General features: G+C 50.3%; 2 protein-coding genes and 1 long non-coding RNA gene across 3 annotated transcripts in view; 2 read left to right on the top strand and 1 right to left on the bottom strand.

The window, feature by feature from the left end:
- Window positions 1–830, top strand: part of Lama5 (laminin subunit alpha 5) — a 50,300-nt gene extending 49,470 nt beyond the window's left edge. The window contains exons 77-79 of the mRNA XM_031372968.1: window positions 14–104; window positions 196–315; window positions 440–830. Coding sequence (XP_031228828.1) covers window positions 14–104; window positions 196–315; window positions 440–657 — 429 coding nt within the window. The 3' untranslated portion in view covers window positions 658–830. The remainder of the gene's footprint in view (window positions 1–13; window positions 105–195; window positions 316–439) is intronic.
- A 116-nt stretch (window positions 831–946) lies between these two features.
- On the bottom strand, window positions 947–5,815 carry Adrm1 (adhesion regulating molecule 1). The gene is made up of 10 exons (XM_031372969.1): window positions 5,591–5,815; window positions 5,035–5,248; window positions 4,325–4,441; window positions 3,098–3,221; window positions 2,732–2,818; window positions 2,253–2,334; window positions 1,819–2,051; window positions 1,502–1,659; window positions 1,310–1,412; window positions 947–1,173 (listed from the first exon to the last, which is right to left on the bottom strand). Exons 1-10 carry the CDS (start codon window positions 5,779–5,781, stop codon window positions 1,067–1,069), a joined length of 1,416 nt encoding a protein of 471 aa, XP_031228829.1. The 5' UTR covers window positions 5,782–5,815; the 3' UTR covers window positions 947–1,066.
- On the top strand, window positions 5,647–14,192 carry LOC116091527. The gene is made up of 3 exons (XR_004119059.1): window positions 5,647–6,117; window positions 11,328–11,411; window positions 13,903–14,192. It is a non-coding gene; the product is annotated as an uncharacterized LOC116091527 (long non-coding RNA).
- Window positions 14,193–15,556: the final 1,364 nt, after the last annotated feature.

Raw genomic sequence — 15,556 nt, 5'->3', positions numbered from 1 at the left:
ACCTTCACCCCAGGTCCTGCTGCGGGCAAATGATGGGGCAGGGGAATTCTCCACGTGGGTGACCTACCCCAAGCTTTGTGATGGACGGTGGCACCGAGTGGCAGGTGAGGGGACCCTTGTTTTCTGCAGAGAAGGGTGGGTTGTGGAAGGGACACTGCAGGTTGGCTGGCTAGGGGACACCAATCTGCTCCACAGTGATCAAGGGTAGGAACACACTCCGGCTGGAGGTGGACACACAGAGCAACCACACCACAGGCCCTTTGCCAGAGACCTTGGCTGATTCTCCAGTGCTTCTTCACCTTGGGAGCTTGCCCAGTAAGTGTGGACTGCCCACTTGGGACTGGGAGGGTAGCAAAAGCCAGGCTGACTAGCTAATGCAGGGACTGGGGACCCAGCTGCCTTGAGTGACACCAGTCTTGTGGCCCCTCTGTATTTTCAGAATCTTCAACTGCTCAGCCAGAGCCCCCTGCCTACCGAGGATGCTTGAGGAAACTGCTGATCAATGGGGCCCCTGTCAACATGACTGCTTCTGTACAAGTCCAGGGAGCAGTGGGGATGAGAGGATGCCCCTCCGGAACCCTAGCACTTCCCAAGCAGGGAAAGGCACTGAGCCTGAGGCAGGCCAACCCCAGTGTCTTCCCGCTACTTTGGCATTGAGGGTTCCCAGACCTCGGAGTTTGCCCACACTTTCTATGAATAACGAGTCATTTCTGGTTTACACTGTCTTTTTAGGGGAAAGGACTCTGCAGAACAGACATTATATTTATACTTTGTCCCTCTTGCCCAACAACTTTCAGTACTGAGATCTGAAATTAAAGTGACCTGTTTGACTTGAGTGTGTAGATTGACGGTGGGGTACAGAGCCCAGGGTGGGAGCTGCCCTTGGCACACCACACTTTCCTTGCCAGCTCAGGGCGGAAATGCAAGTAACACTAAGACCAGACTGGACAGGTACAAGAAAGGACTTTATTAGCGAGGTGGGGCAGGAAAGGCTGGGACAAATCACAATCACCACTACAGAATCACACAACTACGAATTCCAACTTGGGGAAGGACAGTGAATAATTTAATCTAGACTCATATCTTCCTCCTCGTCTTTCTTGTCTTTTGTGTCGCCCTCCTTTGGGTCCGATTTGGCATTGTTCTGCATGGCTTTGGCAAATGCTTCCACATCTGAAACGGCCACAGAGGACTACTAAATCTCAGGCTAGGGCTACTGTTCAGGCAGCCAACCTCTAGCACTGCACACACACACATGCGTGCGCATGCGCGCAGCCGCCTCTGGCCAGGACTGGGGATCTGCACTCACCACCTTTGTTGGCGGCCTCTACAGCATCTGCAGGAAGGCCGAACTGGCACATGAGAGGGCCAAGCTGTCCTGAGGCCAAGGCCGCACTGAACATACCCAGGGCCTGCAACAGAGAGCGGACACGCAGAGCTGGATGCCTAGGGCACCAGACATACCAATGCTAAAAGACACAGGTACAGAGAGTGTGCATACCTGCTGGAACTGGGGCGAGGTTAATGTGTTCTGGATCTCATCTGCAGTCTGGGGCAGAGACTCCCCAGAGGGCAGGTAGGGCAACAGGCGCTCCTGAACGTCTGCATTGGCAAGGATGGGCGCCATGATCTCTGGTGTCAGTACACTCGCCAGATCCACTAGGGCACAAGCAACGTGGCCATCAGTGGCCTGAGGTGCTAGCCCAGGCACCCAGAGAGCAGCACACTGGGAGCCTGTGAGGTGGGCAGGTGTGGCTGTACACCTTGGCACCTGGGCCCCACATCTCAAGGAGCTTGTGAGTACCCACAGCTCTTTACCTTGCTGGCTGCCTCCTGGCCCCGCTGGCACATTCATAGTGGCCAGAATGCTCTGGAGGTCGCTTAGTTGGATGGGCTGGGTCGGGCTGGCTGCTGTGCTGGTCCCATTCCCTGAGCTGGGTGCGGGACTTGGGCTGGTTGCCGAGGCAGCTGCTGGGGCAGAAGGGGCTGGGGTGGCGCGAGCGGAAGAGGTGGTGGAGGATGGGGTGACGGCTGCCGACTGGCTCCGGGAGCTGGGGAAAGTGAGCAAGGGCTGGAGCAGCTAGGCCCACTATGCTTCAGGGCTACTTACTCCTAAGGTCTGCAGGACCACTTCCCTTGGCAACAAGCTGACTCTCTACCCTGTCTCCTAAGTGAGCTCTTTAGAAAGGAGAATGTGCTGGCTGGTGGTAGTGCCTGGTACCCATGTCAGGCATTGGGGGATGGGAGCTCACCTGGATGAGGAGCTGCTGGCTGGAGGTCCACTGCTCCCCAGCAAGCTGGCCAGGCCTGGCCCAGTGAGGGCCCCAAGCCCACCTACAAGAATAAAGAAATGTGTGCTAGATACACCCCCAGCCCACCTGAGAAGGCACTAACCCACCAGTAAGTGAAGCTACATATTCCAATACCAACTCCAAGGGATGAACAGGGAGGGTCAGGCAGCCAAAGGAGGTTAAAGTGAACATGCTAGGTCATTTCTACCCCACCCACATTCAGACTCAAGAACAGGCCACATCTCAGCCACAACAGTGCCTTCTTAGTAGCGGTAACATTTGTGCTGTACCTCAGGTGAACTACATATTCACAAACTAGACCAGGCCCCTCTCTGCCCACCCAACAGACAAGCACCTTCCAAAGGTGCCAACACAAGGAACACAGACATGGCCGAGACTGAAAAGGCACCCCACGGGAGCCAGGGACAGCAGGGTATTACCCAGTCCTCCGAGGCCGGCTGGTCCGATGAGCTGCATAAGCTGGCTGTGACTCATGTTCCCCAACAGGCTCTGCAGGCCACCCTCACCTGGTAAACACAGGAATCAATATGGGCCTGCTGTGGTGGCCTTGGCCAGGACCCAGGTCCTTGTGAGTACTACACTTCGACTATGGCAGATGCCTGGCCTTGGCCCCACCCAAGAACCACTCGGGGAATAACAGCCTCCGCAAGGAGGCGCGGCAGGGACCAGGTGCTCTGTGGAGATGGGAGGAAAGAGAGAACCAGAACTTACTAAGCAGGGCTCTGCCTCACAATGTTCCAGGTCACTGAAGAACACTGCCCCCTACAGGTCTAGGTGATAATTACCGCCCAGTGCTGAAAGCTCATGGCCACTACTCCCACTGGCTCCCAGTGACCCAGGCATGGGGGGGTTGTTCAGACACTCGTTGACTTTCCGGCAATGCTCCTCATCTTGGTCAGTCTTGGGCTCCTGCCAGAGAGGATATGCAGAGAGCCAAGGCTGAGCAGTCTGCACAAGGAGCTGGCTCAGCGTGCTGGATTCCCTGCACCCACATGGCCAGCCAGCCTGAACCAGCCCACAGTGACTGGAGAGGCATTAACCTGCAAGTATGACAGCTCTAACAGGACAGACAGCAATGGCAACAGTGAGGAGGCCCCAAAGCTGACCATCACAAGGGAACACTGGAGTCCTTCAGGGTATGGCTCTTCATGGGCTGTGCAGGGAGCGAACTGATCCCCACTGCCTGAGCAACTGAGAACAGAATACCAGGCGGCAAAGGGGCAAGAAAGGCATTCCAAGAGAGTCAAATTAAAAAGAATAGCCATGATAGGGTGCACTAACATGTTCAGAACTGTGGAGAAATCCTCTGCAGTGAGGATTTCCACCTAAAGATGTTCTGCCACACAGCCACACTCTTTGTCCTCTCTGTGTTCTGGATCCTTGTGCTCAGGCAACCAGAACCCAGACTAAGATGAAGCCCCTTCCCTCCTGGCACTTTGCAGACAAATAGCTGCTCACTGCCCCCTTTCACAGGATGACAATGGTAATGGCTATGTATCCCACCCTTGAACATATCCCAAGTCTAGCCCCGACTCTAGACTGGACCCATATACCCAAGAGAGAGCCCATGTCCCATACCACAGCAGAACCACATTAACAGCATAAGAAATATAAATATGCCAATGGCCTCCAACAGGTGGCAGAATGTGGAGACTGCATTTGAGGGACACTGCAGATATGGGTGAGATGCAGGCGCCATGACACTGAAGGGCCTCTCCACACACAGCACAGGAGAGCTTGGGGGTGGTGGTGGTGCTAAACTGCTGAGAGAACAGAGGGTGTCACCTCTGGGAGCTAAAATCTGTGGCCATGAAGCAATGGAAGACCTGAGGCCCTAGAGCTGTGTGCCTGTAGATGAGTCCACAGGCAGGGCTCTGGTGCCTAACCACGAGCTAGCCACAGCAGTGGGAACTCAGCTAGACCAGGCCCTCCAGGTCAGCACCTTCTAACGTGGGGAAAGTAGCCTCAAGTGAATCACAAGAAAAGATAGAGTAGTCCGTTCTCCTGCTTACCTGCATCCAGAAGAAGAGCCGCTTAGACCCTGCCTTAAACTTGAGCACGTAGACCCTCCCACTGGGGCACTGAGGCACCCGCTTGAACTCACAGTCATCAGGAAAGATAATCAGGTCCTGGCAACACAAGAACAGTCAAACGACAGACAGACAGACAGACGTACACAAGTGTGCACCACCAAGATTTAGGGCCCCTGAATAGGACCCCAATAACAGGGTGGAGTCAGGAAGTCTCAGAGCCCAGTGTAGACAGACAGAAGAGGGCCCAGAGTGGAGGGATAGAAAGTGTTCTTTGAGGGCCAGATGACTTAACAGAAACATTCTGGAACTGTGTTCCAAGAAGTAAAAGGTCAACTAACTGTCTGGCTGCTCCTAAGTGTAACAAAGAACAATGTACTCCCAGAGACAAAGAGCCCCAAGGAAAGCAGCCTCTTCAGAGGAGGCTGTGGTGAGGGTCCTATCTGCACACTCCTCCAGAAGCCTGGAAGTTTAAAGCCAGAGCTGAGGAGGATGTCATCAGCGGACTCTGTCACCCTGCCATCAGGCTGTCTCTGCTAAAACCTTAAGAACCACGGTCACCACGGGGTGCATGGCTTCACAGAGTGACTGGAGCACTCTGCCAACCTTGGGACCCCTACACCAATCTACGGAAGGTGAAGCCATACTCCCTGCTCTTGCCCCGCTGGCCTGGTCTGGCTACAGGCACTCACATCCTCCACGGTCCCAGAGGTCCTGTCTTTCCAACAGAAGTGAATAAGGGAGTCGTCCGTCTGCTGGATGTACACGAGACCTTTCCGTTTATCTGGGGTGACCGTAGTTCCTTTTAATGACATTTTTCCTGCCCGGAACTCCACCAAATACTTGGTAGAGGATCCCCGAGAGCCGGGCACCAGGCTTGGGAACAGAGCGCCTGAAGTCGTCATCCTGAAAAAAACAGAGCGAGGCCCGTCGTGCGGCGTCGCGTGCGCAATGTCCCACCCATACGCTGGTCAGCCCGCGACTGCCCGGGAGCGGGAGCGCGCCAGGCTGCGCAAGGCCAGCTGGTGTGCGCAGGACCGAGCGCAGCCCCGCGGAGCCCCTGCTCCCGCGACGTCACTGCCCGCCCGTGCGGAGCCTCGCTGCGTCCGGCCCCGGCGCGTCTGGGGCACCGGCGGCCGGCCCGGACTGACTCGGCTCCGCGCAGCTGCCGCATCCCGTCCTCCCGCCGCTCGGCCCAGCCTGGAGCCGCGTGCGCCTATGCCGCCGCTGCCGCCACCGGACCCCTACCTGGCCGTGCTCACACTCGGCCTAGGGGCACCGTCCGGGCTCGCTCTTCCTCCTCCTCGGCGCCTGCCGGGCCTCGCCGGAAGCCCGTGCTTGGCCCGCCCCGCCGCTGCTCTCGCTGCCGATTGAGTTCCGTCAGCCGCGCGGCCGGCCCCGACCAGGTCCCGATTGGCCCTGACCGCTGTCCATCGCATCCGGCCCGCCTCCGCGCCGGCGGCCTGTTTCCGGCGGAAGCGCGGGCCAGAGCGGCCCCTATTGTTGCTGTGTCATAGGGGAGCGGCGGCGGCCCCTGGCGGCGGGGCTGAGAACAGCTCCCCAGCCTCCACGACACGCAGAAGGGCCCCCGCGGGGCGGCGCTGCCGAGGTCGAGACGAGGGTGGTGGGCACCGGACCGTACACAAACGTGCCTGTGGGGCTGAGCTGTGACACGCACCCAGGGACGGGTGTCCGCTGCGTTATCCATTCGGTCCTGAATGGACCCATCTCTCTCCACACCGCAGGGAGACAGCCTGTCTGATTTGCATTATTGGGTGAGCGAGAAGTCAGGGCCTAAGACATAAGTCACGTGGTTTAAAAGGTAGGAGGTAGTCTCTTAACAGGAGAGCGAGGAAAGTGTCAGCTTCGTGTCACTTTGTGCTAATTTGACATACATTATAGCAAAGTACAAGAGGGGTTATGGGGGTGAGGTGGGGAAGGTAGCATGGGGTTGCTCAATGCAGTAAGAGCGAGTTCACAAAGCACCAAGGATGGGGTCTAGGGGCTGCTCATAGCTAGGCAGGTGGAGTGCAGCCGCCTTCCTTTAGGGCAGAGGTGCTTGCAGAATGTAAAGCCCAGGAGCCCTCACAGTTCCTTTTACACACCACTTCCATTTCTTTGCTTCCTCTATGACAGCTTTAGGCCCCGGGCCCACCCTCCACCCCTCTCCAGGACCAAGCAGTGCTGAATTCCCTGGCATGCTCCACAATTTACCATCTGTGTATATGTGAAACGTGTGTGGTCTTTTTCTGAAACAAAGGTGAAACGTAGTTTTTTCACTTATGACTGTTTGACGCTGACACAAACATGTTCCAGGCCAGCCTGAGCTGGAGGGAGTCCCGCCTCTAAGATGCATCTATGTTGCCACAGTGGCTCACTCATTTTAATTCCTGTTTGGAATTCTGATGCAGTAACTTCTACAATGCTTGCGTCTGTCATCTTTTTGTTGGACTCTGGCCTGTGAAGTTTCCTTTTTTTAAAGTGTGTCTGTGTGTTTGTGTGTGTGTCACCCATGTAGCAGTCTAAGCACAACATTCAGTGACTTAGTTCTTTCTACTATGGGTTCCCGTGATGGAACATGGGTTGCCAGGCTCGCCTGGCAAGCAGTTTTACCTGTTGAGTCATCTCACTGGCCCAGTTTCCAGCTTTACTACAAAAACCTTTGAATTTAGTTAGGTGTGGTAGCTCATGCCTGGTAATCCCAGCCCTGAAAAGGCTGAGGCAGGAGAACTGCCAAGTGTTCAAGACTAATTTAAAAGATTTAATTGGGTCGGGCTGGAGAAATGCTTCAGTGGTTAAAAGCACCGGCAGCAGCTGGGCGGTGGTGGCCCACGCCTTTAATCCCAGCACTTGAGAGGCAGAGGCAGGCAGATTTCTGAGTTCGAGACCAGCCTGGTCTACAGAGTGAGTTCCAGGACAGCCAGGGCTACACAGAGAAACCCTGTCTCGAAAACAAACAAACAAAAAAAAAACCTACAAAAAAAAAAAAAAAAAAAAAAAAAAAAAAAAGCACTGGCAGCTCTTCCAGAGGCCCCCAGGTCTGATTTCCAGCACCCACGTGGCAGCTCACAACTGTCTGTAACTCCAGCTCCATGGGATCAGATGCCCTCATCTGGCCTCTGTGAGCACCAGGCACACACACATTATATAGACATTATATAGACATGCATGCAGGCAAAACACACATAAAATGTTTTAAGTCGAGGGCAGTGGTGGCACACGCCTTTAATCCCAGCACTTGGGAGCTGGAGGCAGGCAGATTTCTTGGGTTCGAGGCCAGCCTGGTCTACAGAGTGAGTTCCAGGACAGCCAGGGCTATACAGAAACCCAAAACCAAACCCTGTCTCGAAAAACCAAACAAAACAATAAAAATGTTTTAAGTATTTTTAAAAGATTTATTTGATTGATTTAATTGATTTGGGAGAGCTATCAGTTCACTAAAATGTTTTTTGGGGTTTTTTTTTGTTTGTTTTTTTGTTTTTTGTTTTGGTTTTTTGAGACAGGGTTTTTCTGTGTAGCCCTGGTTGTCCTGGCACTCACTCTGTAGACCAGGCTAGCCTTGAATTCAGAAATCTGCCTGCCTCCCAAGTGCTGGGATTAAAGGCATTCACCACCACCACCCGGCCACTAAAATGTTATGTTCATAAATTGAAAGTTTATTTTTGTTTGTTGTCATGCTAGGTACCCAACCCGGGGCCTATGCATTCCTGGTTAAGTGCTTCACCAACAAGTCACACTTCCAGCTCAATTTTGTAATTGGTTTTCATCTTATGTGTATGGGTGTTTTGCCAAAGTGTACGTGTAAACAACTCATGTGCTGGGGTTGGCTGGGGTCCTGAGGAAGTGGAGTTATAGACAGTTGTAAGCCACCATGTAGGTGCTGGGAACCTTGCTGGGTCCTCTGAAGAGCAGCTTAGGCTGTTTAAAGCCACATAAGCTAAACTTCTTTGCAGCTGACAATTCTTTTCTGTGTGGTGCTAGGCAGCCCTCATCATTTCTAAGAATCTGAGTTTCCAGAGGGCAGTGGTGGAGTTCAGTCAACACAGGCTTGGTGAGCCTGGTGTTAGGAGCTGACACTCCAGCCCAGTGGGCCATAGAGCAGCCAAAGAGAAAAAGAAGAAATCTAACCTGGCTTCCAGGCAAGTGGCCCCAAGCAAATATCACTTGTTCAGAGTCACAAGGAACCCACATTTCAAAACCAAGAGATTTGGGCTTCTGCTAGGTCATGAATGTTGAGGGCCTTGGATCCAGTATCTTCTCATGAGCCCCAAAAGTGTGCACTTCTGCACGTAGACCCAGGAATGGTGCCTCCCATCCCTTCCATAAGTAAATATTCTATAGTGGGAAGCACACTATCCTGGCTAGGTGCTGAGGAGGCTCTGTTCGTGGCCACTACATCTGAGGGCGATCCTTGGAATGTGCACACTTGTAGTAGAGCCCAACAATGGGTAGGCTGTGTGGTTACCTTTGGCCCCTGACCTGTGTGGACCACACTGTGGATGCTTTCTGTGTGGTCTTCAGTTTCCACAAGGGAAGTCACTTCTAGCAGTCCTGTGGAAAAAAGCAAGCCCTGAGCTGGAGATGTGACCCAGTAGCTGAGTGATCTCCAGTACTTCTAAACAAAAACAACAAAAGTCCCACTGTACAAAACAAATGCTAAAACCTCTGAGCCTTTAATGGTGGGAGAGAATGCTGGATCACAGCCCTGAGCATGGCATCTCAGTGGCTCTGATATGGCTATGCACTTTTACCTGGGGAGGAAGACCAAGTTTTTCCAGAGGGCAAAGGCATCTGAAAAGAGGTTCATTTATTTACAAGGAAACACAGATGACAATTCACCTTTGAGAACAGGTCCACAGAAAAGGCAGAGACAGCACCGAAGGCTGGGGGTCCTCAGTACTAGAAATGCAAAGTGGCTCAGCCACTGGGAAGTGGACTTCAGCAGGTGTAGCTTTTTCTCCATTTGTCTTATTAATAGATTTAATTCTTAGGAATAATTTTAGGTTCACAAGAGAACTGAGCAGAAAGTACAAACAGCTCACACTCCCCTGCCCCCCTGCCTCCCAGGCTGCACCTTCCAGGTGGGTCTGTTAGAACTAGTCAAGTTTCTCCCCAAGTTCATGATCTTAGAAGTCCACAGTGTACATGGGGCTCACTTGGCAGGGCTACTCTGTACCTCTAAATGAACACGAATCAGTTTCCAACACAAAACCAGGGTCAAAGCAGGGCAGTTTCAGTATCCAGTAGGGCTATGTCTCAGTGGGGACAAACCTTTTGACATAGTGAAAGATGCCAGGCAAGCAGAGGGAAATAAATGGCAGGACACCTCCTTTCATAAGGGCTTATTCCTATGCATGAGGGAGGCGCCCTGGAGGCCTCCTCACTGCTAACAGTCCCCTCTCACAATGCTATCAAAAAGTTTTGAGTTGTCCCCAGGTACAGTTAGCCATGCCAACACTGTTCACATATATTGTTTGAGACATTCTAACTACATACCCCAGAATGGCCTCAAATCTTCATCTTCCTGCATAAACTTCCTGAATACCTCTGGGTAGTAAGTATACCACACTTGACTACTGGGCCTGGCATGTTTCCTACTCATACTGACTGACACCCTCTGTAACAGTGTCACAGCTCACAGTTCCCCTGCACCCCAAGCCCTTCTTGCACATTTTTTCCAAAATATCATGTTGTACTAGTGCACTGGGCCCTATGTAAGGGAATTTCTCTCAATAATGACAATTAAGGTCCCCCATGTCTTCTTTTCTGACTTAAAAAAAAATTTTTAGTATGTAGGTGTACCATGTCTGAGTCTGGTCCTTGCAGCAAACAGAGATTCCCTGGAATTAAGTTATTGGTTCTTGTAAGGTGCTTGAACCAAATCATTGCCTACTGAGCCATCTCTCCGGCTTCCCACCCTTTAATGGTGGGATTGTGCCAAGGCCTGCATGTGTAATCAGAGCAAAATGTCCAGAAGTTCAGGAATCAAGTCTCTTCTTCTGCCATGTGAATCCTGAGTATGAAACTCAGGTCACTAGGCTAGGGGGCAGATGCCTTTACCTGCTGAGCCATCTCACTGGTCCTCCCAGGTTCTTTTATGGCTTGAAATCTCCTTTCTAACACTGACATTCCATAGTCTGGATGCATCCCTGTTCACTCGTGGTGAAGTTATTCTTCGTTTTTTATAAGTACCTGTCATTATGATTACAGCTACTGTAAACCCGTGTGCAGGTTTGCGTAGGTAAATATGAAAGCCTGGTTGTCAGCTTTGTGGCAGGACTGTATTTGCTTGGGTTTTATCTTTGTTAAGGCTGGCCTTGAACCCAAGACCTTCTTGTCTTCCCCTCTAAGCTGGGGAGACAGGTGTGTACCACCATGGGCATGGTATGGTTAATTTTCTTTAATAGACAGGGTCTGTGTAGCCCTGGCTGTCCTGGAACTCACCAGGCTGGCCTTGAGTTCTAGGATAAGAGATGCGTTTAGTTTTCTAAGTCCCTGCCACTTGCCTCTGCATGCCCCAGCAATGCTGAGTGTCCTGCTGCTCTGTGTCAACCTTCACCATGTGTCAACAGGGTGTGTGGTGCATCCGTGTTCCAGGCTGCAGTTCCTAATGCTCTATGACAACCTGAGCACTCCCTAGCTTCACCTGTCACTATGGTTCCTCTTTGATGAGGTGGCAATGCTTTTATTTGTTTCTAATGATGGTAAGCGTACTACAGCCGTGTGACTCAGCTAGTATTTCTTAGGCATTTATCTAAGAGAGATGCAAGCTGATCTACAAGCGAGCTATAGTGACTCACATGTGTAGTCCCAGTATTGAGGAAGCTGAGGGTGGTGGTTTCAAGCTACATGAGATGTGACCTCAAGAAAACAAGAAGGTCTGTGAAGATAGCTTAATTGTTAAGTCCTTGCAGACCTAGTACTGGGGAGGGAATTCCTGCAGTTCACTGATCATCAGCCAGTCTAGCCTAATTGTGTGTTTCAGGTCCCAGAGAGAAACTGTCTCAGAAAACAGATGGATATTCATGAGAATGACACCCAGGGCTGAAGTCTGCTCTCTGTACACAAAGTAAGTAGAGAGAAAGAGATGTCCACGGAAAATCCGGTATAGGGGCTGGAGAGATAGCTCAGTGGTTAAGAGCACTGACTATTCTTCTGAAGGTCCTGAGTTCAAATCCCAGCAACCATATGGTGGCTCACAACCATCCATAATGAGATCTGACATGTCTGAAGACACAGTTACAGTGTACTTACACATAATAACAAATAAATCTTTGGGCCAGAGCGAGCAGAGGTCCTGAATTCAATTCCCAGGAACTACATAATGGCTCACAACTATCTGTACAGCTACAGTGTACTCATATACACAAAATAAAATAAATCTCTTTTTTTTTTTTTTTTGAGACAGGGTTTCTCTGTATAGCCCTGGCTGTCCTGGAGCTCACTCTGTAGACCAGGCTGGCCTCAAACTCAGAAATCCGCCTGCCTCTGCCTCCCAAGTGCTGGGATTAAAGGCATGTGCCATCACTACCTGGCAATAAATCTTTAAAAAAAAGAAAGAAAGAAAGAAAGAAAGAAAGAAAGAAAGAAAGAAAGAAAGAAAGAGAGAGAGAAAGAAAGACAAACAGACCTGTGTACAAATATCTAGGGAATTTTCTTCACAAATGCCAAAAATTTGAATCAGCCTGGTAAATGGACAAATGGTGACAGACATCTCAGTGCTTACTAACAGAAAAACAAACAAACAAAAAAACAAGTTCAGGTTCACACATGCCCACAGTGACTTTCAAATAAATTATTAAAACTGAAAACAGCCAGACAGAAAGGGCAGAATCTTGGGGACAGAGTCAGGTGGGGGTGGTCAGGGCTAGGGAAGCCTATCTAATAAGGTACCTACATGGTTTCTCCAGTGGGCTTTGGCATGCAACAGTATGAACTTGTTGGAACGCATAGGTTACACCTCTCAAAAAGGTGCCTTAGCAGGTATGAGCTTTGGGCAGCTCCAACTTTCTGGTGCTTGCTCCTTGGGGTCAGACTGGAGGTAAGAGGCGAGATGTGTTCTAACAGTCAGACTGAGCACTTGTGCCAATGATGCCATCTGCCCTGCACAGCTGTAGCAATCTAAGCACATGAATTCTGGAAGACCATCTGTCCTTCTATCCACAGAGTCATGACACTGGATAAACTTGTGGGCTCTCCCCCAAGCAGCCAAGCTGCCCCTAGCCCAGCTGTTTTATGGCTTCTAACAGCAACCTCTAGTCCCCAAGGGGAGAGGATAAGTAGAGTCACTGCAACTCAAAAGGTCTGAACCCTCCTCTATCCTGACACACCACCTGAGTCTCCTCCCTACTAGGACAAGCCATTTTAAGACATAACCTATTTCCTAGGTCAGCTCTATAGAACACCCAGTCCAAACATCTACTCCAGGAGGGTATGAGAACTTGCCTGTAGCTCTTTCCAGAAAAGTCAGAGCCCTGAGACTGAAAAATTATCCAATGTAAAATAAATGTCAACCACAAGCCATTTCCAAAGAATCTCTACTCAGGCCTGAAAGTTAACATTTATATACTCAGATCTGTGTACAATTCTCAAAACCAAAACCCAGAAATGATTGATTCTGCTAAATAAATGGTATTGACAGTCACAAAAATAAACACATCCCTAGTGCATTTTCTTGCCTGACATTTCCATGTGTGGGTGTTGGTAAAGGGCCAGCCATACATAGACATGAGGAAGAATGCAGTCATAAGACAGCCTGAGGTCAGGGACCAGGCCAGAATGGATGGAAATGTCATTGTCCTCTGTAGATGTGCTTTCTTCAACCTCTGGCAAGAGCAGCTGTCTCTAAGATCAGCCTAGAAAAAGATGACTTACACAGAGCACACCACCAGGAAAATCTCACACAAAGCACATGGAGGCTAGTGAGGAGCCAAAGAGATACCAGTTCTCCTGAGGTCAGCTGGCTTTGTTGCTGTGGGTTTCGGTGTTTTGTTTATTTGTTTAGAGAAGGAGTTTCTCTGAAGCCTTGGCTGGAACTCACACTGTAGACCAGGCAGAGATCTCCCTGCCTCTGCCTCCCAAGTGTGTGCCACCAGTGCCAGGCAAGGTCAGCTGTTTTAACAGGCTGCAGGCCCCCACGTTTGGTACTTTAATTATATTAGACATAAGGAAGTCTATGGCTGAGACAGGCAGAAGAAGCCATGGCTCCGAGGGCTTCCTATGCAACTCCTCCAGGTCCAAGAACTTGAGGCAGGAGAGTTCCCCTTGCTGTGAGCTTAGAATCTAACTAGTCGGCCAGCTCAGGAATCTCTTGTACTTTCAAACCCTGACTCACATTCCAAGGACCTGGGATGCCAGGTGCTCACTGCTGTGAAAAGTGTCTTCACATTTAGTCTATTGAGATGGTAAGAAGGCATAAAACTCATAACTCCCTTTTAGAGGGAGAACTTTCCATAGAAGCAGAGTCTAGCAGAAACATTCCTTCAAGGGGCTGCCTGCAGGGCAGGCAGTTCACTAACAGGGTCAGAGGAGTTTCCCAAGCTTCTCTTTTGATTTTCTAGGCTTCAACCATGAGGACATAGGAAATTCAGGGCATTCTTCTATGCATGAGTATGGCTCAGCCAGCAAGAAGATCCCAGGGCTACTGGAGCTATGACATCCTCCTAGGAGCTAAGCCTGTACCAGACTTGGAAGTGTGATACTGACCTTTGTCAGCAGCCTGAAGACTGTGCCACTGGGAGCTGTTCCGCTGGAACTCAAACCGAAAGCACTAACATACATGCATGTGGGTGTCATCATTCCTCCTTGGAGCACTATGCTCCTAGAGCATTACAGGTTCTCAGCCAAAGGACTTCCTGAGTTTGTGTTTATTCCGCAGGATTGAAGAACTGGATTTTGGAGACAGGTTCATGATGTACATCAGGGCCAGGCCTACCTTTAGTCAAGCCCTGTCAGGAGGATATGGATGCTGGTGACCCGGCTTCAGAGAACCACCAGAGTAATGAGATACAATCAGAAACTTAAATCACTTAAAAGATACACTCTACATAAAACACTAGATGTTTATCTTCTCACCTTTAAATCTCTAATAGATTATAGTAATGTTCCTTGGACTTGTAGAAACTCAACTCTAACCTCAATTAGAAAACCAAACCAAACCAAGGGGAACTGAATTAGATGAGGTCTCACTACTGATAGCTCTAAGTTCTTTTTTCTATTTTTGAGACATGGTCTCATACATCCTAGGCTAGTCAGCTTATTTTGTAGCCAAGCATGACTTTACACTACTGGTCATCTTGCCTCACTCAAATGCTGGGATTATAGACATGCATCACTGTACCTGACTCCAGAATATTACATTTGGAAAACCCTGTTGCTCTTTTCCTCCCAAGAGAATATCTCAAGTGACAGGACTACTCTATAAGCACCAAGGCCCCATGCACGGCTGTACTCACATGCAACATACATAGGAGGCCGTCTTTCAGTGTGTGTCTTCCATGGGAAAGCTCATTATGGAAGCTTTCTAGAACGGTCCAACATAAGGAGTCAGAGTGGCAACTTGTTCATGTGCTGGTGCAGGCAGAGACCGCATGAGAGGCTCTTCACTGTTAAGTCACCTGCACACCGCTGCCCTCTGCCCTTTCCCTACACTTCTGGTTTAGGAAAATGCACACAGAAATGGTGATGGACCCTAAAACGCCCAGAGCCTTGCCTTAGGAGATGACATGGAGATACAAACCCACTGGCTTGTTATTTCAGGTAGTCGGAATCACTGGTGAGAGGTCTGTAGGCTTTCTGAAATAGTCATTTTAAGTGTGCCTTAGACTTGCAGTCTTCAATTTGGGGGAATGAGCTGTGTGAACATTGCTATGATCTGGAAAGGCAAATGCCCCCCTCAGACACACACAGGTTACCCTGTTGTCTCAGACACTTCACAATCTCCTCTTGGAAAGATGATAAAGCCATAAACCTTCAGATGTATCTCAGGGCCGTCAGAAGGTTTGTCAGAGGCCTCAGTAGATAGAGCAGAGATGCTAGTCCTGGGAGGTCCCCTGACTGCCACAGAAACACCTGTTTTCAGTTTCTACAGTTTCCACTATAAAATCAAGTCTTCAACCCATGTTGGATTTTCAAAGTGTTTTAATGACAGAGGTGGTTTGGAAGCCTGAACATAGTGATCATACCTTCTCATTTACAAGTGCCTGGTGTGACTCA

The sequence above is a fragment of the Mastomys coucha genome, unplaced genomic scaffold, assembly GCF_008632895.1.
Source record: "Mastomys coucha isolate ucsf_1 unplaced genomic scaffold, UCSF_Mcou_1 pScaffold15, whole genome shotgun sequence".
NCBI lineage: Eukaryota > Metazoa > Chordata > Mammalia > Rodentia > Muridae > Mastomys > Mastomys coucha.
The sequence above is the reverse complement of the archived record's forward strand: the minus strand, read 5'-3'. Positions and strand labels throughout refer to the sequence as shown.